Source organism: Aquarana catesbeiana, linkage group LG03 (assembly GCF_042186555.1).
Source record: "Aquarana catesbeiana isolate 2022-GZ linkage group LG03, ASM4218655v1, whole genome shotgun sequence".
Lineage (NCBI taxonomy): Eukaryota > Metazoa > Chordata > Amphibia > Anura > Ranidae > Aquarana > Aquarana catesbeiana.
In genome coordinates this window covers 102,446,745-102,474,598 of record NC_133326.1, presented here as the reverse complement: position 1 = coordinate 102,474,598, position 27,854 = coordinate 102,446,745, and the positions used below count along the sequence as shown (strand labels likewise).

The following is a 27,854-nucleotide window of genomic DNA, read 5'->3' as shown; positions in this document are numbered from 1 at the left end:
TGCGTCATTTTGCCAACTGTAGAACGCCTTCTACGTAGGTAAAACTAGACAAGAACTTGGGAAACGAGTTGATAAGCATATGCAGAGCGTGCGCATTGGTAACTTTTATATTTACCACTGGGAAGGCACATTGCTAGACAGCATAATTATCGGCTACCCTCTGTGAACTTTACAGTCCTAGATAGGATCCATTTGCCAATTGGGGGGGCGACTGGAACAAGGTTTGCCTCCAGCGGGAAATGCGCTGGATAAGATACCTTAGGGCCACCCCGGGTTTCAGCTCTGGGAAAACTGACTAATACGGATTCAAATATAATGCACCGCTCCTTCTGTTTTCTCTGTCTTTACTTATTGGGTGTTATACCCTCGAGCTATCTTTAGATATACTCTATGGCCTTTGGGCCACTTCTATATTCAAAATAGAAATATAAAGGGCCCTATTAACAGCTCTAGGGCTGCAACTAACGATTATTTTCATAATCGATTAGTTGGCCGATTATTGTTTCGATTAATCGATTAATCGGTTAATAACCTTAAAAAAAAAAAAGTGTGGTGTATAATTTAGTTAATATGTAAAGTTTTAAAAAAAGGCAATTTATTCTTAAATATCTCTATGCAGTGGTAAATCTAAATAACCAACTATATGGTTAGGGAGCAAAATCTCGAATCCACTCTGAGAATATTAGAAGAGATATACTGTATATACTATTAGAGGAGAGATATACTGTATATACTATTAGAGGAGATATACTGTATATACTATTAAAGGGTGAATCTGGTAAATATCATCAGACTCAGAGATCACATTTTTTTTTATTTAAAAAAAAACAAATGTCTTCCACCAAAAAAAATGCAATTTTAAGAACGTTCGTTCGATTTTCTAATCATTAGTGGGGTAAAATCGACGGTCATTTTCAACCATAGTGATGGGAAAATTTGGAAATAGAAAACTTCTTGGTCAAAGGAATTTTCAGACAGTGGATGTGGTTTTCGTTCAGAAATTTACATTCGTTTTAAAAACAGAATGTTAAAAACAAGTGAAAATTTCAAACAACATTCTTTCATTCAGCGAATGATTTTTTGTCTGAATATTCTCGTCTGAAAATTGATCCGTGTGGCCAGCATAAGGCTCGGTACACACCTATGCAGTTTGCTTTTCATCTATTTCTGCAGTGCTTTTTGCTGTGCGTTGTGATTTTTGCGCACGCGATTTGCGTTTTTGCATTTTTTTTTTATCAATTTGTCGTTAAGCAGATTAAAAAAAACACAAATTGCTGCAAAAACACATTACATGCTCTTCTGAAGCTTCTCCATTGAAGTATATTAAACCAAAAAAGCACTGTTTTGCGTTAAAAAAGTCCCTGACCCTTTCCAAATATGAGCGGCTGAAAAAAGCATAGATGTGAACGTGTCCTATAGGAAACCATGTAAATAAACTGTAGTGCGTTTCTGCAAAAAGCACCAAAAAACACATAGATGTGAACCAGGGCTAAGACGTTTAGTAATATAATGGGGTTAAAAAAATTAAAATTAGCCCTTTATAGTACAAAAAAAAAGCCGATAATCACTACTGTAAGGGGTTAATTTTTTTTACTGTAGAACTGTGAAAGTAATATTTACAGTAGCGATTTGCTCTTTTTGTACTATAAAGGACTCATTTTAGCTTTTTTTAAACCCCATTATGTTACTGGCCGATTATTCGATTATGAAAATAGTAATCGATTAATTTCATAATCGATTAGTTGTCGATTAATCGATTAGTTGTTTCAGCCCTAAACAGCTCATCAGCCTAGTATGGTCTTTTAATATGGTCTTTAATGGGATATTCCTAGTTGGTTGTCACGTACCCCAAATTGCTAAGATTTTGATTCTACACTCTACCCAGCCAAATTTTATAGGAGAGTTTTCTAATCTATTCAATTTATTTAATGAAATTTATTTTGTACAGCCTACGTTAGTTCTATTTAAAAATATATATTCTCTCTTATGATTGTTGTTTTAATCGCTGTTATCAAGTACGCATTTTGTATGTAACAACTTTGTATTTTCGCCTCTCAGTTCTGAGACTGTGGGTTCAGATATACCATTGCTCTCCCTGTTTTTTTTTTTTTATCCCTACCCGGCACAGGGGGCCACGATTTTTATCGTGGCCCATATACCCCTAGGACACCGATTATCACTTGGTGCCAGGGGGTTATTTTACTGTGTCGGTGGTTATTAGTCCTAAATATGTCCTTGTCCTTTGGCCCCCAAGATTGAGGTCAAATGACATATATACTGATATAAAGGGGTTTGGCCAGTTTATATGCAATATAAAATAGCATACATCAATGTTCTCACCTATTTTAAATGTAATCTGGCACTCTCCATGCCCTACAGAGTTAATAGAGGCTTGCCTTAAATACAAACTTTTATCCCCCGTGGTTTATCCATCTAACTCCTATTTTATACTAATAAATGCCATCTCCATAGTGGCGGCGTCATTTAACATTGACTGTCAACAACTACTGTATACACACGGTGCTGTTTAAGTTATACAGCGCCTCTTCCTTTGATTTGGACAAGCGTCGGAGTCACGTGACTCCGACGTTGTATATGTCACGGGCAGACAACTGAGCGGTGCTGTCCAGGTTACACAGTGCCTCCTCTCTCCATGTGAATGGACGTCGGAGTCATGTGACTCCGACGCCGTACGTGTCATGAGTAGACACTCCAAGCACGGAGTGTTGCCTTGGTGATGTGACGCATCTCTCCCCCCCCCTCGGCTAACCGCGCCTACATCCCATAGGATATGGGAAGGGGGGGCGTGGCGCCGCAGCTGTGGAACGGAGAGGCATCCCTCACCATGGCAACAATGAGTCACAAGATGCTCTCCCCAAGCCTCCCATACAAGGATACTTCATGCAAGGGGCAGTGGTTAGCTGAAACCGCGCCCCCTTCATAGCACCATCAATGAGCAGGAGATTACTACTAGATTGATTAAACGCCCAAAACACAAACCACGCCCATATCCCCTTTATTAGGACGCCAGGGATGGCCAAGGGCAGCATTCTACAATTGGCTTTCAACAGAGAGGTACTCCAGGACCAGGGCTCACCGTTGCTGGCAATTTGGATTTTTACCAACATACTCTATACGACCAGTAGAAGGTAATTTCATCTAAAACCCTTGACTCCTAGGTTTTGGGGAGCACAGCTCCCCAAAATCCATTACTATTTTTAATTTTATTTTATTTTTACCTATTTTCTTCATTTTTCCATCTATTCAAATATTGTGTTTTTTAGCCTCTTCTTCCTTCATGGCTGCCAAACACTGTTTTTTTTCAAATATACCAGGCCACTCCGTAGAGGATATTAAACAGTATAGGCAATTGGTGATGAGAACCCCTGTCAGCACTGGGAATGCGTTTTTCTTACAGCTACATGCTAAATGTAATTGTATTGTGTTTTGTTTTTAGTTGAAATGCGATTATTTAGATATAGGCGATATGTATACATATGATGTGTAACAATGCTATTTTTGAAACTTTAGAACGTGATACAATCCTTCCCTGAGGAAGACTTTGCTTTGATATTATAAAGTTGAAACGCGTTGGAATTTCTCTACTGGACGCCATCGCATCAATTTAGGTGGTGATTGTATCTAGCAGCAGGATGTATCATATGTAGGAGCCATAGCTCCTTGCTTGCTTTCATATTGTCTGATGACCTTTTTAACTACACAGTACTCTAAATAATTATTCTGTATGTCTATTTTTACTTTACCTTTTTTGTATCAATAAAATAAAAATCTTTTTTAATATAAAATCTTTTTGTCAATACATTGCCTTAAAAATCCCACATTGAGGTATATATTTGGTTTTTTGAAGTCTCTGGGGATGATGGCAATGACACACCCAACCCTCTGAGTCACATATTTGTGTATACATTTCAAGCATTTTGCTCACTAGTATTGACAGCAATGACCATGTATTTCACCATTTGTTGGATATGCATAAATTGTAACTGCAATAAAAAACAAAAGGTAGTGGTTTATTTTAAATTGTTGTATTCCAGCCACCTGGTGGAATTGTAGAGCAGCAACGTCCTGTGCGCACCTGTGAACTGCCTATCCATCATGCACAAATTTTTAGCTGATGGTATATAAGTATATATTACACAGTTGTGCTCAAAAGTTTTGCTGGCAGAAATGATGAAATGTTGGCATTTTATATTGAAAATATGACTAATCACGCAAAAAAAAAAAGTCTTTTTTTTTCCAGGATAGTGATCATATGAAGCCATTTATTATCACATAGTTTTTTGGCTCCTTTTAAAATCATAACAGAAATTTGCCCAAATGGCCCTGATTTTTTTTTTCTGATTACTGCATTGGTGTCAGTTTGTGACAGTTACAGTGTTGGGACAGTTACTGAATAATAGCTAAAAACCTTGCGAGCCACTTACGGACAAATGCCTATAAAGTAATAAGTGAACAGTGGAGTCCAGCTGCAAACACTCAATCACGTTCCATATTCGTGTATAGTATTAAAATCAAAAATAATGTGTCTGCGCTAGAAAAAAATCACTACACTCAAAGTGCAGTATTAATATAAGCAACCTGAGTGTTTAAAATAAAATATGAAGTGCACAATACTATATAAACAGAGAATGTGAATAATCAAACAAAGTGACATATCAATTGAAATAACAAATAAATACTGGAAGATATAGCAAATGGTGAATAAATAAAGTCCAAAAGCGTGAATATCCAATGATATAAAAGTGCCCGAATAAATTAGTCCCAAAATTGGGTGATTTTCACATATTCTATCTTCCAAAATGTGCCACCAAGAAACATGCTGTAGTGTCTTCCAGCCGCCCCCACAGGTGTATATGCTCACCTTCCTGTGTGTGACACAGCGTTTAAACTATGCCAAACAAAGCCTTGGAGCCACTCCTGTGCTCATTAGGAACCAGCTGTACAAACTTCCAATGTTCTCAATGGAGATGGTTTATGCAAGAGAAAAAAAAAAAAAACTCCATAGCGCAATATGTAGGTATAAAGCATTTAATAAAATAATTAGCTCCCCTGTCTGGGGTACTCACATATTGTGGGTGCGTGAGTGCACCAACCATATCAAGCATAAAACAGATAATCTCCCGGTGTGGCGTGCGGTGTAGCGTGTGTAACGAAAAGACTCCTTCTCTCTCTCTGCTGACAGCTCCGTCCAGGCCCCTCCCCTACGCGTGTTCGGCACCGGGACCACGTGCCTTCTTCAGGGGGATCCCCCTGAAGAAGGCACGTGGTCCCGGTGCCGAACACGCGTAGGGGAGGGGCCTGGACGGAGCTGTCAGCAGAGAGAGAGAAGGAGTCTTTTCGTTACACACGCTACACCGCACGCCACACCGGGAGATTATCTGTTTTATGCTTGATATGGTTGGTGCACTCACGCACCCACAATATGTGAGTACCCCAGACAGGGGAGCTAATTATTTTATTAAATGCTTTATACCTACATATTGCGCTATGGAGTTTTTTTTTTTTTTTCTCTTGCATAAACCATCTCCATTGAGAACATTGGAAGTTTGTACAGCTGGTTCCTAATGAGCACAGGAGTGGCTCCAAGGCTTTGTTTGGCATAGTTTAAACGCTGTGTCACACACAGGAAGGTGAGCATATACACCTGTGGGGGCGGCTGGAAGACACTACAGCATGTTTCTTGGTGGCACATTTTGGAAGATAGAATATGTGAAAATCACCCAATTTTGGGACTAATTTATTCGGGCACTTTTATATCATTGGATATTCACGCTTTTGGACTTTATTTATTCACCATTTGCTATATCTTCCAGTATTTATTTGTTATTTCAATTGATATGTCACTTTGTTTGATTATTCACATTCTCTGTTTATATAGTATTGTGCACTTCATATTTTATTTTAACACTCAGGTTGCTTATATTAATACTGCACTTTGAGTGTAGTGATTTTTTTCTAGCGCAGACACATTATTTTTGATTTTTGGGACAGTTACTGTTAGCCCCCTTTAGGTCTAGGATACCCCCCTAACCCCCCCTAATAAAGTTTTAACCCCTTGATCACCCCCCGTCACCAGTGTCACTAAGCGATCATATTTCTGATCGCTGTATTAGTGTCGCTGGTGACGCTAGTTAGGGACGTAAATATTTAGGTTCGCCGTCAGCGTTTTATAGCGTCAGGGACCCCCATATACTACCTAAATAAATGTTTTAACCCCTTGATGGCCCCCTAGTTGACCCTTTCACCACTGATCACCGTATAACCATTACAGGTGACGCTGGTTAGTTCGTTTATTTTTTATAGTGTCAGGGCACCTGCCGTTTATTACCGAATAAAGGTTTAGCCCCCTGATCGCCCGGCGGTGATATGCGTCGCCCCAGGCAGCGTCAGATTAGCGCCAGTACCGCTAACACCCACGCACGCAGCATACGCCTCCCTTAGTGGTATAGTATCTGATTGAATCAATATCTGATCAGATCTATACTAGCGTCCCCAGCAGTTTAGGGTTCCCAAAAACGCAGTGTTAGCGGGATCAGCCCAGATACCTGCTAGCACCTGCGTTTTGCCCCTCCGCCCGGCCCAGCCCAGCCCACCCAAGTGCAGTATCGATCGATCACTGACACTTACAAAACACTAAACGCATAACTGCAGCGTTCGCAGAGTCAGGCCTGATCCCTGCGATCGCTAACAGTTTTTTTGGTAGCGTTTTGGTGAACTGGCAAGCACCAGTGGCCTAGTACACCCCGGTCGTAGTCAAACCAGCACTGCAGTAACACTTGGTGACATGGCGAGTCCCATAAGTGCAGTTCAAGCTGGTGAGGTGGCAAGCACAAGTAGTGTCCCGCTGCCACCAAAAAGACAAACACAGGCCCGTCGTGCCCATAATACCCTTCCTGCTGCATTCGCCAATCCTAATTGGGAACCCACCACTTCTGCAGCGCCCGTACTTCCCCCATTCACATCCCCAACCAAATGCAGTCGGCTGCATGAGAGGCATTTTCTTTATGTCCTCCCGAGTACCCCTAACCGACGAACCCCCCAAAAAAGATGTTGTGTCTGCAGCAAGCGCGGATATAGGCGTGACACCCGCTATTATTGTCCCTCCTGTCCTGACAATCCTGGTCTTTGCATTGGTGAATGTTTTGAACGCTACCATGCACTAGTTGAGTATTAGCGTAGGGTACAGCATTGCACAGACTAGGCACACTTTCACAGGGTCTCCCAAGATGCCATCGCATTTTGAGAGACCCGAACCTGGAACCGGTTGCAGTTATAAAAGTTAGTTACAAAAAAAGTGTAAAAAAAAAAAAAAAAAAAAAAATATATATATAAAATAAAAAAAAATAGTTGTCGTTTTATTGTTCTCTCTCTCTCTCTATTCTCTCTCTATTGTTCTGCTCTTTTTTACCGTATTCTATTCTGCAATGTTTTATTGTTATTATGTTTTATCAGGTTTGCTTTTCAGGTATGCAATTTTTTATACTTTACCGTTTACTGTGCTTTATTGTTAACCATTTTTTTGTCTTCAGGTACGCCATTCATGACTTTGAGTGGTTATACCAGAATGATGCCTGCAGGTTTAGGTATCATCTTGGTATCATTCTTTTCAGCCAGCGGTCGTCTTTCATGTAAAAGCAATCCTAGCGGCTAATTAGCCTCTAGACTGCTTTTACAAGCCGTGGGAGGGAAAGCCCCCCCCCACCGTCTTCCGTGTTTTTCTCTGGCTCTCCTGTCTCAACAGGGAACCTGAGAATGCAGCCGGTGATTCAGCCAGCTGACCATAGAGCTGATCAGAGACCAGAGTGGCTCCAAACATCTCTATGGCCTAAGAAACCGGAAGCTACGAGCATTTTATGACTTAGATTTCGCCGGATGTAAATAGCGCCATTGGGAAATTGGGGAAGCATTTTATCACAACGATCTTGGTGTGGTCAGATGCTTTGAGGGCAGAGGAGAAGAGGAGAGATCTAGGGTCTAATAGACCCCAATTTTTTCAAAAAAGAGTACCTGTCACTACCTATTGCTATCATAGGGGATATTTACATTCCCCGAGATAACAATAAAAATGATTAAAAAAAAAAAAAAAGAGAAAGGAACAGTTTAAAAATAAGATAAAAATGCAAAAAAATAAAAAAAAAAAAAAAAAAAAAAAAAGCACCCCTGTCGCCCCCTGCTCTCGCGCTAAGGCGAACGCAAGCGGCGGTCTGTCGTCAAACGTAAACAGCAATTGCACCATGCATGTGAGGTATCACCGCGAAGGTCAGATCGAGGGCAGTAATTTTTGCAGTAGACCTCCTCTGTAAATCTAAAGTGGTAACCTGTAAAGGCTTTTAAAGGCTTTTAAAAATGTATTTATTTTGTTGCCACTGCACGTTTGTGCGCAATTGTAAAGCATGTCATGTTTGGTATCCATGTACTCGGCCTAAGAATATCTTTTTTATTTCATCAAACATTTGGGCAATATAGTGTGTTTTAGTGCATTAAAATTTAAAAAAGTGTGTTTTTTCCCCAAAAAATGCAAAATCGCTGCGCAAATACTGTGTGAAAAAAAAAAATGAAACACCCACCATTTTAATCTGTAGGGCATTTGCTTTAAAAAAAATATATAATGTTTGGGGGTTCAAAGTAATTTTCTTGCAAAAAAAAATAACTTTTTCATGTAAACAATAAGTGTCAGAAAGGGCTTTGTCTTCAAGTGGTTAGAAGAGTGGGTGATGTGTGACATAAGCTTCTAAATGTTGTGCATAAAATGCCAGGACAGTTCAAAACCCCCCCCAAATGACCCCATTTTGGAAAGTAGACACCCCAAGCTATTTGCTGAGAGGCATGTCGAGTCCATGGAATATTTTATATTGCGACACAAGTTACGGGAAAGAGACACTTTTTTTTTTTTTGCACAAAATTGTCACTAAATGATATATTGCTCAAACATGCCATGGGAATATGTGAAATTACACCCCAAAATACATTCTGCTGCTTCTCCTGAGTATGGGGATACCACATGTGTGAGACTTTTTGGGAGCCTAGCCGCGCACGGGACCCCGAAAACCAATCACCGCCTTCAGGCTTTCTAAGGGCGTAAATTTTTGATTTCACTCTTCACTGCCTATCACAGTTTCGGAGGCCATGGAATGCCCAGGTGGCACAAACCCCCCCCCCAAATGACCCCATTTTGGAAAGTAGACACCCAAAGCTATTTGCTGAGAGGTATAGTGAGTATTTTGCAGACCTCACTTTTTGTCACAAAGTTTTGAAAATTGAAAAAAGAAAAAAAAAAAAGTTTTTTCTTGTCTTTCTTCATTTTCAAAAACAAATGAGAGCTGCAAAATACTCACCATGCCTCTCAGCAAATAGCTTGGGGTGTCTACTTTCCAAAATGGGGGTCATTTGGGGGGGTTTTGTGCCACCTGGGCATTCCATGACCTCCGAAACTGTGATAGGCAGTGAAGAGTGAAATCATAAATTTACACCCTTAGAAATCCTGAAGGTGGTGATTGGTTTTCGGGGCCCCGTACGCGGCTAGGCTCACAAAAAGTCCCACACATGTGGTATCCCCATACTCGGGAGAAGCAGCAGAATGTATTTTGGGGTGCAATTCCACATAGGCCCATGGCCTGTGTGAGCAATATATCATTTAGTGACAACTTTTTGTAAATATTTTTTTTTTTTTTGTCATTCTTCAATCACTTGGGACAAAAAAATAAATATTCAATGGGTTCAACATGCCTCTCAGCAATTTCCTTGGGGTGTCTACTTTCCAAAATGGGGTCATTTGGGGGGGGTTTGTACTGCCCTGCCATTTTAGCACCTCAAGAAATGACATAGGCAGTCATAAACTAATAGCTGTGTAAATTACAGAAAATGTACCCTAGTTTGTAGACGCTATAACTTTTGCACAAACCAATAAATATACGCTTATTGACATTTTTTTTTTTTTTACCAAAGACATGTGGCCGAATACATTTTGGCCTAAATGTATGACTAAAATTGAGTTTATTGGATTTTTTTTATAACAAAAAGTAGAAAATATCATTTTTTTAAAAAAATTTTCGGTCTTTTTCCGTTTATAGCGCAAAAAATAAAAACCGCAGAGGTGATCAAATACCATCAAAAGAAAGCTCTATTTGTGGGAAGAAAAGGACGCAAATTTCGTTTGGGTACAGCATTGCATGACCGCGCAATTAACAGTTAAAGCGACGCAGTGCCAAATTGGAAAAAGACCTCTGGTCCTTAGGCAGCATAATGGTCCGGGGCTCAAGTGGTTAAAGTTTAATTTTCCACATTTGTGGTTTTTTAGGTGCCATTAATACAGGTAATGAGTGGAAATAGTCAATGAGTTTGTACACATTGATGCCCTAAGCAGGCTAGATACTAAGCCATGGGGAGCAGAAAAGAACAGTCAAAAGACTTGCGTAACATGGTAATGAAACTTTGTAAAGATGGAAAAGGATATAAAGCTATTCAAACCCTTGAATATGCCAGTCAGTACTGTTCAATCATTTTAATAAAGTGGATGATACTTGAACAAAAAAGAGCTGCATGGTCAAGTTGCCAGAAAAAAAAAGCCTGTTTATAATATGCCCAACAACACCTTGACATGCCTCACTGGGCTTTTTTGTGGCATTGGCGCAGTAAAGGCTTCCTTCTGGCAGCTCATCCATGCAGCTCTTCTTTGTTCGTTGAATTGTGCTCCTTAAAAAAAAACACACCGTCTTTTTGGAGTGCAGCCTGTATTTCTCTGCGGTTACCTGTGGGTTTTTCCTTGTATCCTGGGCAATTCTTCTGCCGGTTGTGGCTGCAATCTTTCTTGATCTACCTGACCTTGGCTTGTTATCAAAAGAGCCCCGAATTTTCCACTTAAGTGGTACAACGGTACTGACTGGCATATTCAGGGCTTTGTGTATCTTTTTATATCCTTTTCCATCTTTATAAAGTTCCTTTACATTATTTTTTTTTTTTTTTTCTACCGCCTCATGGCTTAGTATCTAGCCTGCATCCAAGTTAGAGCTAACAAACTCATTGACTATACACAGACACGAATTGTGATTTAAAAAGCCACACATGTGAGAAATTAACCTTTTTAATTGCCATTTTAACCTGTGTGTGTGTGTGTGTGTGTGTGCCACCTTCTGTGTCTGTACCAAGGCCAAACATTCCAGGGTATGTAAACTTTTGATCAGGGCCATTTGGGTTATTTCTGTTATGATTTTAAAAGGCGCCAACAAACTGTGTTAATAAATTTCTTCATGTGATCACTATCCTTAAATAAAAGACAGTTTTTTGGCATGATTAGTCATATTTTCAATATAAAAGCCAACATTTCACAATTTCTGCCAGGGTATGCAAACTTTTGAGCACAAGTGTGTGTGTGTGTGTGTGTGTGTGTGTGTGTGTTTATATCTCTCACTCAATTGAAGGTTGTGTGGATCAGCACATGGACTAGTGTGTGGTTTTGTTTTTTTTTTTTTTTTTTTTCCATATGCAAAGGGTAACTGGAAGCTTTAGGGCCAAATTAAAGTAGATCTCCACATTAAACGTCCTTTTTAAATGGTTTGCTTGGACGAAGTTGGCCCAACTGAACTATAACTGCACTAACGGGTGTGCTTGCTGCAGTCTTAACTGTATCTAGCCCCAACTGTATATGGAGTGTTGTATTCTGGCAGTGAGAGGGGACTTCCTGTCTCACCCCCAAAACAAAATAGTGTTGGGCTTCACAGGAAGCTTTGCACTATATGCAAAGCTACCACCGACTGAAGTGAAGATGCGGGCACAATCTCCGGCTCAGCAAATCAGAGGAAGCTTTGTATTTGTAGAAATTATGGCTTCCCATAAATGGCTGGGTGGCACTCAGCCGACTCCATTTACTGTATGTAGCTGAGGCTACATACGGGAAATACAGTGCACCCAGCAAGTGCATCAGTTAGTGCAGTATATAGTTTGATTGGGCCAGCTTGGCCCAAACTAAAGGAAAATCAAAGGATCAAGACCACACTCCATGGGAGTCTCACTAGTAAGTTTGTGTGTATCTGGTTGTAGACATTTCCTGCCCTTGAGCCACGCCCCTCCTGACAAATTTCATCCCTCCTAGGGTTTAGTCATAGAGCAGTGGCTTTCCCGAGAGGCTGTTCAGGAGATTGGAGCAGTGCATTTTCTTTGAACTGTTTAAAAGAACATTAAACATGGAGATAAGCTTTAAAATTATAGACATATGATTATTTTGTTATAGCAGCTTTGGTTTTTCTGAGTACTATCTCTAACATACTGTTAAGTCAAGTTTCTCCACCCCAAACTCACTCATCCATGTCTTTTATGGACCTTGTTTTGCGCACTGGTGCGCAGTCATGTTGGAATGGGAAGGGGCCATCCCCAAACTGTTCCCACAAAGTTGGGAGCATGAAATTGTCCAAAATGTCTTGGTATGCTGACGCCTTAAGAGTTCCCTTCCTTGGAACTAAGGGGCCAATCCCAACCCCCCATCATAATCTCTCCTCCACCAAATTATTTGGACCAGTGCACAAAGCAAAGTCCATAAAGACATGGATGAGCGAGTTTGGGGTGGAGGAACTTGACTGGCCTGCACAGAGTCCTGACCTCAACCCGATAAAACACCTTTGGGATTAATTAAAGCGGAGACTGCGAGTCGGGCCTTCTCGTCCACATCATTGCCTGACCTCCCAAATGTGCTTCTGGAGGAAATGGTCAAACCATCCCCATAGACACACTCCTAAACATTGTGGACAGCCTTCCCAGAAGAGTTGAAGCTGTTATAGCTGCAAAGGATGGGCCAACTCAATATTGAACCCTACAGACTAAGACTGGGATGCCATTACATTTCCTGTTTGTGCAATACGTTTGGTAATTGTGTAATTGTGTGTTTATGTGTACCTGTACTGTATATCTATATCGGTACAAATGTATGCTTAAAGCGGAGGTTTCACCAAATATTTTTTTTTTAAGTCAGCAGCTACAAATACTGCAGCTGCTGACTTTTTTAAATTAAGGACACTTACCTGTCCAGGGCACCCGCGATGTCGACCCCCGAAGTCTATCTCTCCCTCGGCTCTCGGGTGCTGCCGCCGCCATCTTCGGTAAGGGAATCAGGAACTGAAGCCTTGCAGCTTCACCTCTTGGTTCCCTACTGCGCAGGCACAAGTCGTGCTGCGCAATCTGAATGGTCCCTGCTGTCTCTGGGACCCACGTGTGTCCCAGCAGACAGTGCGGGGGGGGGAGGCGTAGGCTCTCGCGGGAATCTATGCCCGGAAGATACCTGTTTTGGACACCCCCCCCCCCCCCCCCCCCCTGAAAGTTGCCAAATGTGACACCGGAGGGGGGCGAGGGGTTCCAAAAAGCGGAAGTTCCATTTTTATGGGAACTCTGCTTTAAAGTGATTGTGGGGGAGGCTACTACACACAGGTGTTTTTTTTTTTTTTTTTTTTTTTCTTCTTAATGCATAAATATAAGAAAACCTTCTGCCTTTACAACTCCTTTTAGGAAAACAAAATATTTAATGCAAACAGAATTCCACTTTTTAAGTCCTGTAGGCAGAAGACTCTTCTTGTTTGTAGATTTACATACTATAGTCAGCAAGAATTAAAGGCTAAAATAAATAATAATAAATGCACATACTGTTTTCCCTCCTGCAAAAAAAAAAATATATATTTTTTTCCTCAGGAGCCTGCATAGCATTGCACAATCAGCGGATCACGAATGCAATGTCGGGCTCCTGCACACTGTCTCCAGTTCTCTGCCTGTACCTCTGTACGGCTTTTAGTTAGAAAGCTGTACAGAGGTACAGGCACTCTTTGCCCATGAGAACTACAAGTCCTGTCTGCCACAGTGGCAGATGGGACTTGTAGTTTATTCATTCACAGATCTCTAATGAATGATGTGGCTCTGTGGGGGGTGCGTAGGCACATGTTACACCTTAAATACGGGTGTAACATGTTCTCAGTGAACTTAGCCTTTTAAAATACACCTGTCATATTTTAAGTAGTGAAAAGCAGGTCTGGAGTCTTACATCCTTGTTTGCTTTAATAAAAAAGGCATACGTGCTGTAATCAAGTTTTGATTCTTTGTTTTCCTCCAGTCTCAGCAGATTAACCCTCAGCTGGCGCTACAAGTACTGCTTCAGTTTGACAAGGCAATAAATTCTGCACTGGCACAGCGAGTCCGAAACAGAGTCAACTTTAGGGTAAGGGAGACCCTTTATACTTGTTCTATGTGGTGAGAACGTACATAGTTTAATACACAAAGTAAAGGAATTGTTATGTTTTATGCCAATATACTATTGTATTTCGAGTTTTTAATAAAAAAAACTGCCCAAATGTAAATATACAGCTAAAACATAGATATCATTATGGTAAAAAATTATTGATATTGAAAGTTTTACTTATGTTTGTACTAATTATGTAGAAGTCATAATTAGTATAAGCATAATATCAATGTGTGTATATAAATGGTAAAAATCTGGCTAACCTGATAAATAACTAGCTATAAAATACCATAGTATCACCAAATCTGTATGATTGTGTAATGCATATCGTAGTATAAATACATGTATAGGAAACTATTCCATAAAATATTCACTTTGTATTGATAAAATAGAGTGAATGGTGGAATAGATTTTATACTAACAAAAGTATGGCTATCCTTTTAAATGAGTTTATATAGAAATGCATTTCAGTGTAGTGGCTGCGAGTGAATGAGTGTGTTTGTGCAGAGGCATTGACTGAATGAAATGAATGGTTGGTAGAAAGGTGAAGTGATTGGGTACAGCGGCAGGGGTACTGGAAGGTTCAGAGACAGGGGTGCAGTGTTAATAATCAAAGTATGGTTGGCCTGCAAATCTATGCATCGCAGAAATATTCATGTTATACCTCAACACACAGTAATAGGGCGTACACACGGTCGGATTTTGTTCGGACATTCCGACAACAAAATCGATGGATTTTTTCCGACGGATGTTGGCTCAAACTTGTCTTGCATACACACGGTCACACAAAGTTGTCGGAAAATCCGATCGTTCTGAATGCGGTGACGTAAAACACGTACGTCGGGACTATAAACGGGGCAGTGGCCAATAGCTTTCATCTCTTTATTTATTCTGAGCATGCGTGGCACTTTGTCCGTCGGATTTGTGTACACACGATCGGAATTTCCGACAACGGATTTTGTTGTCGGAAAATTTTATCTCCTGCTCTCCAACTTTGTGTGTCGGAAAATTCGATGGAAAATCTCCGATGGAGCCCACACACGATCGGAATTTCCGACAACACGCTCCGATCGGACATTTTCCATAACGCATAACATAACACATGGCACTGTCAATTGGTGCATTGTGGTGTACTACATTTAAAAAGAGAGTCTTGTTTATCTTCTATTGACATGCATTGGCCGCCTATTAATGAACTGGCTGCACCAGTGCACAATACTGCACATTTAATATGTATGCATAACACACCGATATTGAAAGGAATAGTGTGATTGGGGACCTAATAGTTTTGATTTGCTCTGTTGGCTATGTGATGTGTGGAAATGGATCAGTCATCCTAAATCCTCAGCTTTGAGGACTTGGGATGACTGATCCATTTCCCAGCCCCCTAGATGTCTACAGGTTCTGGACTCGGCATTTAAAGTGATAAAGTGTTGTGTTTTTCTTTTCTTTAAGAATAACAAACATGTTATACTTACCTGCTCTGTGTAATGGTTTTGCACAGAGCAGCCTGGGTCCTCCTCTTCTCGGGTTCCTCTGGTCCTTCCCTCCTGTCCAATGCCCCCACAGCAAGCAGCTTTCTATGGGGGCAGCCGAGCCACTGATCTGTGTCCATCCAGACACAGCTGCGGTTTGTCCCCGCTCCCCCTCTCTCTCCTGATTGGCTAACTGACTTTGACAGCAGTGTGAGCCAATGGCACCGCTGCTGTGTTTTGGCCAATCAGGAGGGAGATTCCCGGGCGGCTGAGGCACTTGTGTACATCGCTGGATAGAGAAGGGGGCTCAGGTAGGTATTAGGGGACTGTTGTACAGAGAAATGCATTAAGATAAAAAAAACTTCTGCCTTTACAACCACTTTAATGACCATGCCACTGATCTGTCCTAACCTGCAGCAATCCTTACACTTACCAGCAATAATAATAATTACTTATTTGCATCTCTGTTCAGCATTTTTACCATTGTGTCTCTACCATACGTGACCAGGTATCAGCAGCGTTTTCTCCCTTCGCCTTTCAGGACAGCACCTTGGAGAGAGCGTAGCTCCACCTCTTAGACAGGAAACACTGCGTGACAACGCCCCTTTAAAAAGCAGCTGCTTCCACCATGCCATCAGTTTTAGTGTTTCCTCCGCCATGGTGGAAGCACTGCTTGGGGAACCAGAGGGGCTGCGCTCTCTCCAAGGAGAGGGTTTTGGCAGGACCTCCACGTTTGGATACTCAGACCAACCCAGCTCCTTCCCTTACGTGAGGAGGGTGCTCCGGTGTCCCTTCCTTCTCCGGCTCACAGGAGTAATGGTCTGCCGGAAGTTTTCCACCCGGGGTGTTCGGGGGGCCGCGGTTGTGCTCAGTAAGAGCGTCCATGCCAGGCCTCTGCATGGCGGCGCCGAATCCCGGACAGCAGGTGATGTCAGTTCCGGTGGGCGGATACTTCCGGCGGGGCGTAGCAGCGATTGGTTCCTGCTGCTGGAACGCAGGAGGAAGGGGCGGGTCCTCTGGCCGGGACTTCCTTTTGTTTGGCACATGGAGCCTAGTACACAGTGCAGCAGCTGCGGATTGCACTATGGAGACAGCGGAATCGTCAGCAGCAATGGCGGATGCAGGCGCCCAGGTTCCCGGCCAGGCCCAGGTAGGAGAGGTGCGGTGGCACCTCTTTCCTTTTATATCACTGGGTGTTTTATCTTTGATGTGGTTATTCAAAACCTGCTGCTGTCTGCTATGGGGTAACAGTTTCCATTAGCAGTTCAGCAAAGGAGTGAGACTCTGGGCACTTAGGGTGTTGGCTGGAGGTACTACTTTTCTCTGAAGCCTTAGTTCTAAAGGACCTGGGTTTTTTCTTGTTTCTCTGTTTCAGAAAGCTACTGCCAAATCAGAGAGAACAGGGAGAAAGTGCCCCTCATGCAAAAATCCTTTAAGGGACTCTTGGCCCAAACCACTGTGCAAATCCTGCATTGTGGATTTAGTAAAAGAAGAATCCTCACAAGAGTGCAAAGAGCTCTTATCTTCTGTGAGGAAGGAGTTAGCAGAGGCCCTAGGGACAGTGCGTTCCCTTGTAAAGCACGGCCAGAGTTCCAGCCAAGAGCAGAGTTCTCACTCCAGTTTCCCTCAGTCCACTTCCAGACAGGTGGAAAGTGAGTCGGAGGAGGAAAGGGAAAGCATTCCACCCTCAACCATTGATTCTGAGGAGGAGGAGGTGGAAGAAGAGTCAAGATCATCTAGATATAAGCTGTCACTTGAGGAGGTGGATGAATTACTCAAGGCAATTTATACTACCCTGGAGATCCAGGAAGAAAAGGCTCAGCTGTCTGTGCATGATAAGATGTACCTGGGGCTGGAGGAAATTAAACACAGGGTGTTCCCTGTGCATAAAGTGTTAACAGACACTATTAAAAAGGAATGGAAGAACCCAGAGAGAGGACAGTTTTTTTCTAAAACCCTCAAAAGGAGGTTTCCTTTTGAGGAGAATGAGGAACTATTGTGGAATAAAAAACCAAAAATAGACGCTGCCTTTTCTCAAGTATCTAGGAAGACTGATTTAGCTTTTGAGGACATGGGTATTCTCAAAGATGCTATGGATAAGAGGGCAGATGGGCTACTGAAGAAAGCCTGGGACTCATCTCTAGCTAATCTTAAGCCAGCAATGGCGGCTACGGTTGTGGCTAGGAATCTGGAGTGCTGGTTAGAGCAACTTAAAAATCATGTTGTGGCAGGTACCTCCAGAAAAGACTTATTGGAGTCCTTCCCTACCCTGCTTAAGGCAGTAAAATATATGGCAGATGCCTCTGCAGAATCTATCAGGATGTCAGCCAGGTCCTCTGCGCTTGTTAACTCAGCAAGAAGAGCACTCTGGCTAAAGACCTGGTCAGGGGATTCAGCTTCTAAAGTAAAACTGTGCGGAATTCCCTTTTCAGGAGACCTGATGTTTGGGCCAGAACTAGAGACTGTCCTTGACAGGACAGCAGACAAGAAGAAAGCTTTCCCACAGAAGAAGAAAACGGTACAGCAGAGGAAAAATTTTCGTCCTTTTCGACAAACCGATAAGGAAAAGGACCACACACAGAAGAGACCCTGGTCTTCTCAGAGAGGAAGAGGTAGAGGTGGGGTACTCTTTAGAACCCCAGAACAAACCCCTAAAAAACAATGACCATCTAGTAGGGGGGAGACTACAGGACTTCTTACCAATCTGGGAAAAAACAACAAAGAGTCCTTTTGTTCTGGGGTTAATCAAAAAGGGTTATCAATTGGAATTCTCACAAAGCCCCCCAAGTCGGTTTTACATCACAAACCTGCCAAAGGATCGGGAAAAGGCTCTGGCCATGAAGTCTCTGTTACAGGAACTGATGCAACAGAAGGTCATTTCCCAGGTTCCGAAAGATCAAGAGGGGAAGGGGTTTTACTCCCACATTTTTATGGTCAAAAAGCCATCAGGAAAGTTCCGCCTGATTCTCAATTTAAAGGTTCTAAATCGATCCATAAAATACAAAAAATTCAGGATGGATACGATTTTCTCAGTAAGGAATTTGCTAACCCCCAAATGTCATATGGCTTCCATCGATTTGAGAGATGCCTATCTCCATATACCAATAGCGCCCCCATCACAAAGGTTCCTGCGTCTTGCAGTCAATCTGGGGGGAGGGGAGATTTGGCACCTGCAGTTTCGGGCTCTGCCTTTCGGTCTTTCCTCTTCTCCCAGGGTATTCACAAAAGTGATGGCGGAATCTTTGGAGCCCCTGAGACTGAAGGGGATTTCAATAGTACCCTATTTGGACGATCTGCTACTGTTTGCAGACTCAAGGGGTCAAGTAGAGGTCAACCTACAGACAGTTCAAACACATTTAAGAGGTTTGGGATGGCTTCTCAATCTTCAGAAGTCAAACTTAATTCCATCTCAAAGGGTAAGGTTTCTGGGGTACGAAATAGACTCGATAGAACAGAAAATTTTTCTACCCCAGGAGAAAATAGAGAAGATGCAGTTGACCCTGATAACACTTCAATCCAACGCAGAGATCTCTGTAAGACAAGCCATGTCTGCTCTGGGTCTGTTGACAGCAGCAATTCCTTCGGTACAGTGGGCCAGGTTGCATTCCCGTCCTCTGCAATCGGATATCCTGATGAATTGGTCATACCAGGAACCTCTGGAGAAGAAATTCAACTTGGGGGCAAGAGCAAAAAGGTCTCTCTGGTGGTGGAGGAACCTAGGAAACGTTTCAAAAGGGCTTCCTTGGGTCTTTCCGGTAACCAGAAGGCTGACTACAGATGCCAGCGCCTGGGGATGGGGAGCTCACCTGGAAGAAAAAACGGTTCAGGGAGTTTGGACCAAACCAGAAGCAAGAAGATCTTCAAATTGGAGAGAGTTAAAGGCTGTTCACTTAAGTCTCCTCTCCCTCCAGGAATTTCTAGTGAATCAACATGTCCAAATATTGTCAGACAATATGACGACAGTATTATATTTAACAAAGCAAGGGGGCACAAAAAGCAAAACCCTAATGGGTCTAGCGCATCAGATCCTAAGATGGGCAGAGAACAATGTGGCCTCTCTATCAGCAGTCCATCTAAAGGGGACGGAAAACACCTTAGCAGATCTCCTCAGCAGGAAAGAAATAAGGGAAGCAGAGTGGTCTCTCAATCAGGAATTATTCGAAAAGATTTCCAAGAGTTGGGGTCATCCCCAAGTGGACCTCTTTGCAAAAGAGGAAAATGCAAAAATACCAGTCTTCTTCTCTCTTCAGAGACAGGATCAAGCTCTCGGAGTAGATGCGTTAGCTCACAAATGGGACTTCCATCTGTCCTACGCTTTTCCCCCGTTCCAACTGATACCAAAGGTGTTAGCCAAATTCAGATTGGAGTCCACGGAGCTAATATTAATAGCTCCTTATTGGCCAAAAAGACCCTGGTTTTCAACCTTGATGAACCTCTCAGTGAAACCTGCTTGGAGATTACCAATCAGGGCAGACCTGTTGAGTCAGGGCCGAATTCTCCATCCAGATCCAGCTTACCTCAAACTAACAGCTTGGTTTCTGAAGAACAAATCTTAAGACGGAAGGGTTTATCAGAGAGGCTTATTTCTACCCTTCTTGCAAGTAGAAAAAAAGTGACGAGAGACATTTACTTTAAAGTCTGGAAGATCTATAATTCTTGGTGTTCCAGTAAAAACTTTGATTTTCGTACCACATTTTCAGTTTTGGAATTTCTTCAAGAGGGATTGGAGAAGGGGTTAGCAGCAAGTACGCTCAAGACGCAGGTAGCTGCTTTATCAGTTTTTTTGGAAAGAACCCTGTCAGGGGAACCTTTAATAATCAGATTTTTTAGGGCAATGGCAAAAGTAAAGCCTAGACCTGTTGTTAGTTTTCCCAAATGGGATTTATCTTTAGTTCTTCAGGGTCTAACTATGGCACCGTTTGAACCCATAGAAGAAGCATCATTACGTTTCTTGACGTTAAAGACTATTTTATTGGTAGCAGTAACTTCCGCACGTAGAATTAGTGAGTTACAAGCCCTTTCAATTAAAGAGCCCTTCATGAGATGTCTACAGGATAGGGTAGTCTTAAGGACGGATCCAGCATTTCTACCAAAGGTGGCTTCAGTTTTTCACCGTACACAGGAAATCATTCTCCCTACTTTTTGTCCTTTACCTTCGGGAGCAGGAGAAGAAGCTTTCCATACCCTTGATGTCAGGAGGTGCCTGCTTAAATATCTGGAAAGAACAAAGGAAATCAGAAAGTCATCCTCACTCTTTGTTTTAATGGAAGGTACTCACAAAGGAGGTAAAGCTTCCAAAAGCACCCTTGGAAGATGGTTAAAGCAGGCCATCAAAGAGGCATACATATCTTTGGGTCTGGAACCTCCGGAAGGGGTATTACCTCATTCTACTCGAGCAGTGGCGGCATCATGGGCAGAAAGGGCTGGGGCATCTCCTGAGCAAATCTGCAAGGCTGCCACATGGTCCAGTTTTTCGACCTTCATAAGGCACTACCGCTTGGATCTACTATCAGCCTCGGACCAATCATTTGGTAGGAAGGTTTTGCAGGCAGTAGTCCCACCCTGAAGTAAGTTTCTCGGTTATCCTCTCCAAGGTGCTGTCCTGAAAGGCGAAGGGAGAAAACCTTAGTTAGACTTACCGGTGACGGTATTTCTACGAGCCTTTCAGGACAGCAGCCTACTTCCCTCCCTTGGTTATCATATGTAAAGTATAATTATAGGACCTGGTAATTGTCTGATTATATTTTCCAGCATGTCGGAGGATTTCTCGGTAACAACTGATGGCATGGTGGAAGCAGCTGCTTTTTAAAGGGGCGTTGTCACGCAGTGTTTCCTGTCTAAGAGGTGGAGCTACGCTCTCTCCAAGGTGCTGTCCTGAAAGGCTCGTAGAAATACCGTCACCGGTAAGTCTAACTAAGGTTTTTGTTTATACCAAACTTGCTAACTCACATATGTAGTGGCATCAGCATTTTAAATATAGACCAGCAACAGCCGTATGGCTGACCCCACTTCCAGAGGGCTCATTGAAATAGGTGAGTTTTTGTTATAGTGGGACATGACCTTCTAATATCCAGCCCTATCAGCCTACATCACCAATCCTTCTCCTGCCTGCCCCCTGCTGCTGGATGGGAGGACTACTGCCAGCATATGAAGTTACAGCTGACTGCCCTTACCAGCCCCCATCCTCCTCCCCTGCACCACACCAGCACACTAACCCCATTCTTACTGCTGCATCTAACCCCCACCCACCATACCAATGCTCACATCTGTGCTCATGATCACTGCAGCGTTTGCTAGGTACTTGTGAAGCAAAATTGACTTCATCTACTAAACTGTGTGATTATACAGTGTGTGTGTGTGTGTGTGTATATGTGTGTGTGTGTATATATATATATATATATATATATATATATATATATATATATATATATATATATATATACACACACATAGCCAAATAAGGTAGTGAGCAACCAATTTTTGGAGGCTTTTTCCTGAATATTTATTGCCTTATTGCCCACAATGCATTTTTGTGCAATTTAAAGTGGGAGTAAACTCCCATGCATGATTTTTACCTATAGGGAAGCCTAAAATAAGGCTTCCCTATAGGTACTGTAAATATCTCCTAAACTTGCACCGTTTAGGAGATATTTACTGTAGATGCAGTCAGTGACGTTGCCAACGCATGCTCTCTGAAGGAACGGCATACCTGTGCCTTTCCTTCAGAGTCCTGTGCTGTAAACGGCGGCTCCCACACACATGCGCGGATGTGACATCATCAGGGCTCCGGCCACTCACACAGCTGGAGTCCGCGAACCCGGAAGGAAGACTGGGTGAAGATGAAAGCGCCTTCACCGGTGACAGTACGCCCCTGGAGGGCTTCAATCTAAGGTAAGTTTCACATGATGTGCTAGTATACGATGCATACTAGTACAATATGACATTGCCTTGCAGGTGTAAAAAAAAAAAAAAAAAAAAAAGTCGTTTTAAAAAGCTGTTCACTAAAAGAAAAGTAAGAGATAATTGGTACACGGATAATTTTATAGTGTGATGCTATTTAAAAATTAGATTGCATTCTAAGCTGCAGCTGTTATATATTTTTTAATTTATTTGTTTCTATCAAAGACTTTCTATATTACTTCTTTGAACTGTAATTTACACAACAGACACCACCTTAAGAAATCTTACCTCCCAGCTTGTACAGTTGACTATTACTTTCTTACAATTTTGTAGAGATAAATGGTGGTCAATAGACAGACCTCTACCTGGAGCAACCAGATAAAGAGGTTTGCTAAGCCTTTACAACCTGCTTTTTACTACGCAAGAAAAGTGGAGTTTAATTATTTTGTAACTTATCTGGCAAAAATATCTACTACTCCATAAAGCGGAGTTCCACCCAAAAGTAGATCTCCCCCTTATATGCTTTCTCCCTCACATTTGGCACTTTTCAGGGGGGAACTGGGACCCGTTTTTGACAGGCGCCCTTCCCCACTTCCGGGATACGGGCTGCGGCCTGATATCCCGGAAATTCGGCCCCCTTCTCTTTCCCCCGCCGGGCCAGTTGGAAAGCGCAGCACGCTTCTCGCATGCGCAGTAGGGAAGCCAAAAGGCTTCACTGCGTGGTTCCCTTACCAGGAATGGTGGCGGCACCACCCGGGAGTCTATCCAAAGATCGGCTGGGGTGCCGACATCACGGGCTCCCTGGACAGGGAAGTGCCTTAATATTAAAAGTCAACAGCTACAGTACAGTACCTTGCAAAAGTATTCACCCCCTTGGCATTTTTCGTGTTTTGTTGCCTCACAACCTGGAATTAACATGGATTGTTTGAGGATTTGCATCACTTAATTTACAGAACATGCCCACAACTTTGAAGATTTTTTTTTTTGTTTTTGTTTTTTTATTGTGAAGCAAACAACAAATAGGACAAAATAACAGAAAAATTAAATGTGCATAACTATTCACCCCCCTAAAGTCAATACTTTGTAGAGCCATCTTTTGCGGCTATCACAGCTCCAAGTCGCTTTGGATAAGTCTCTATGAGCTTGCCACATCTTACCACTGGGATTTTTGGCCATTCCTCCTTGCAAAACTGCTCCAGCTCCTTCAAGTTGGATGGTTTGCGCTTGTGAACAGCAATCTTTAAGTCTGACCACAGATTTTCTGTTGGATTGAGGTCTGGGATTTGACTAGGCCATTCTAACACATTTACATGTTTCCCCTTAAACCACTCAAGTGTTGCTTTAGTCAACTCCGACCAGTTTCCCAGTCCCGACTGCTGAAAAACATCCTCGCAGCATGATGCTGCCACCACGTTTCACTGTGGGGATGGTGTTCTTTGGGTGATGTGTTGGGCGGGCATGAATACTTTTGCAAGGCACTGTATTTGTAGCTGCTGACTTTTTTATTTTTTTTCACCCAGGCTGGACCTCCTCTTTTAACTAATGGAAATTGATAAAGATCTATAATATAAAGACTTTGATAGCAAACTTGCTCCATCTACTGGCACAAATCCTAAATTACACATAATAAATAATATTTTATATATATATATGTATATATATGGGACGGAAAGTATTCAGACCCTCTTTAAATTTTTCACTCTTTGTTATATTGCAGCCATTTGCTAAAATAATTTTAAGTTCATTTTTTTTCCTCATTAATGTACAGACAGCACCCCATATTGACAGAAAAACACAGAATTGTTGACATTTTTGCAGATTTATTAAAAAAGAAAAACTGAAATATCACATGGTCCTAAGTATTCAGACCCTTTGCTGCGACACTCATATATTTAACTCAGGTGCTGTCCATTTCTTCTGATCATCCTTGAGATGGTTCTACACCTTCATTTGAGTCCAGCTGTGTTTGATTATACTGATTGGACTTGATTAGGAAAGCCACACACCTGTCTATATAAGACCTTACAGCTCACAGTGCATGTCAGAGCAAATGAGAATCATGAGGTCAAAGGAACTGCCTGAAGAGCTCAGAGACAGAATTGTGGCAAGGCACAGATCTGGCCAAGGTTACAAAAAAATTTCTGCTGCATTTAAGGTGCCTAAGAGCACAGTGGCCTCCATAATCCTTAAATGGAAGACGTTTGTGATGACCAGAACCCTTCCTAGAGCTGGCCGTCCGGACAAATTGAGCTATTGGGGGAGAAGAGCCTTGGTGAGAGAGATAAAGAAGAACCAAAAGAACACTGTGGCTGAGCTCCAGAGATGCAGTCCGGAGATGGGAGAAAGTTGTAGAAAGTCAACCATCACTGCAGCCCTACACCAGTCGAGGCTTTATGGCAGAGTGGCCCGACGGAAGCCTCTCCTCAGTGCAAGACACATGAAAGCCTGCATGGAGTTTGCTAAAAAAAAACATCTGAAGGCCTCCAAGATGGTGAGAAATAAGATTCTCTGGTCTGATGAGACCAAGATAGAACTTTTTGGCCTTAATTCTAAGCGGTATGTGTGGAGAAAACCAGGCACTGCTCATCACCTGTCCAATACAGTCCCAACAGTGAAGCATGGTGGTGGCAGCATCATGCTGTGGGGGTGTTTTTCAGCTGCAGGGGCAGGACGACTGGTTACAATCGAGGGAAAGATGAATGCGGCCAAGTACAGGGATATCCTGGATGAAAACCTTCTCCAGAGTGCTCAGGACCTCAGACTGGGCCGAAGGTTTACCTTTCAACAAGACAATGACCCTAAGCACACAGCTAAAATAAGGAACTGTTCTTGAATGGCCCAGCCAGAGCCCTGACTTAAACCCAATTGAGCATCTCTGGAGAGACCTAAAAATGGCTGTCCACCAACGTTTACCATCCAACCTGACAGAACTGGAGAGGATCTGCAAGGAGGAATGGCAGAGGATCCCCAAATCCAGGTGTGAAAAACTTGTTGCATCTTTCCCAAAAAGACTCATGGCTGTATTAGATCAAAAGGGTGCTTCTACTAAATACTGAGCAAAGGGTCTGAATACTTAGGACCATGTGATATTTCAGTTTTTCTTTTTTAATAAATCTGCAAAATGTCAACAATTCTGTGTTTTTCTGTTAATATGGGGTGCTGTGTACATTAATGAGGAAAAAAAAATGAACTTTAAATGATTTTAGCAAATGGCTGCAATATAACAAAGAGTGAAAAATTTAAGGGGGTCTGAATACTTTCCATCCCCACTGTGTGTGTGTGTGTGTATGTGTATGTGTATATATATATATATATATATATATATATAAAAATAAATATAAAAATTTAGGATTTGTGCCAGTAGATGGAGCAAGTTTGCTATCAAAGTAAAGTCTTTATGTGGTTTATTCATTGCTTCAACAGTCTCTCTAGTTTGCTTTTGAAAAACACTTCTTTTTTTCTGTGTTGTGGTGTCGGGGGTCAGCTCAGTAAGCTATAAGGCTTTTCTAGTTTGCCATGGTGGTCCTTAATTTCTTTCCATGTAATGTTCAGCTCTTGAAAATAATGATCTCTATGGTTTTTAACAGGAAAGCTGTTTTGCAGTTACTGGGATGAGACAGACCATTTAGCATTGACAGGGGTACTTTAAGAGGAGGTCCGCCCACCGCTGCAAAAATTAAAAGCCAGCAGCTGCACATACTGCAACTGCTGACTTTCAATAATCTGACACTTACCTGTCCCGGAGTCCAGCGATGTCGGCACCACAGCTGCTGTTTCCATCAGCTGCTAGGTGCATGCCGCCTCTATTGCAAGTAAGGGATCCCGGCAGTGAAGCCTTCAGGCCAGGAACCCTACTGCGCATGCGCGAGGCTCCTCTCCTACTGGCCCGGCTGCCTGGGGAGGCGGGAGCCCGGGCGGTGATGTCAATGGCACCTGAGGGGGGAAGGAGTACAATGAGTGGAAGTTCCACTTTTGGGTGGAACTCCGCTTTAAATCCACTTTTGTGTATGTAAATCCTTTATCCTAAAAGTAAAAAAAAGTTTTCTGTAACTGACTATAAAGTATTCTATTAGGAGTTCAGCTTCAACTTGTTGCTGTTTTTTAAACCTTTTTCTACTTCTAAAGCAAAACATACATTTTACAACTTTCTTGCTCAATTACCCCATCAACAGAGTCGAAGAGTGTTGAGGGAATCCCTCCAGCTGGGCCATTATATTCTGACAGCAGAAGGTTTCCCAGCCAATAGAATACAATGATCATGGGTGGAGGCTATAGCTGACTGCAGTGATCTTTCGAAAAAAAACAAGCTGGTTGTACTGAAGTCTATCAATGTATTCCGTTATCGACCGTTGTATTCTAACAGCTGGGAAACCTTCTGTCAGAGTATAGTGGTGCAGCTGGAGGGATTCCCCCATCAACACTCTTTGACTCTGTTAATGGGGTAATTGAGCAAGAAAATTGTATGATGAATCGACTTCAGTACAACCAGCCTGCAAAAAGACAGATCTAAATTCGGCCAGATCTGTCTATGGCCGGCCTGAAACTCCCTACTCCCTGACACACAATACTACTGTCAGAATATTACCCCGTGCTCATTCATCCAGAGTGGTGTCTGTATAATACAGGAGGTGTCTTACTAGCCAGATCACCAGGGGAAAACTGAGGGAAAAGAGTCTAAAAAAGAAAACGAATACAGCCACCATATCTAATGATTGGTAAGCTGCAATATAATACATTTTTGATTTGGGGTTTAATACCGTATTAAATGTCCTTTTTGTAACAGAGGGACAAATAACAGATCTGCCATCTTTTGTAATTTGTTGTATTTTTGGAGTGTTAAATTTGCAGCACCGCACTTCTGAATTGCAGACAGTCTTTGCATTTAGCTTATCCTGCCCAAATTGTTGCCTGTATGAGCTGTTGTGGATTATTGACTGGTGGTTCTTATGTGGCGCCACACAGGTGAGTACAGACAGCAAGTAACAGTGTAACTGCAAACTGTTTTATTGGATCTGGTGACTGAATTTATAGTCATGGGTTACATAAGCAATGTGGATCAATAGCCTTCTTCAAGTCACAAGATTGTTTTACAAGTATACAAAAAATGTAAGTCATGTATTGATTATACCATATCACCTCCGTGCTCCCTTCGCAGCATTTTGTGAAGTCATCCATTCCAACACTTGTGGGACACAATAAGAAATAATTTTCAGAAAATTGTTTTGTGATTTTACATTACAATAATA

The 27,854-nt window shown here is 42.2% G+C and overlaps 1 protein-coding gene across 1 annotated transcript in view; it reads left to right on the top strand.

Moving 5' to 3' along the window:
* The window catches only part of GTF2A2 (general transcription factor IIA subunit 2), a 60,427-nt gene that overhangs the window by 12,970 nt on the left and 19,603 nt on the right, over nt 1-27,854 (top strand). The window contains exon 2 of the mRNA XM_073618884.1: nt 14,108-14,212. Within this exon, the coding sequence (XP_073474985.1) occupies nt 14,108-14,212 (105 nt within the window). The remainder of the gene's footprint in view (nt 1-14,107; nt 14,213-27,854) is intronic.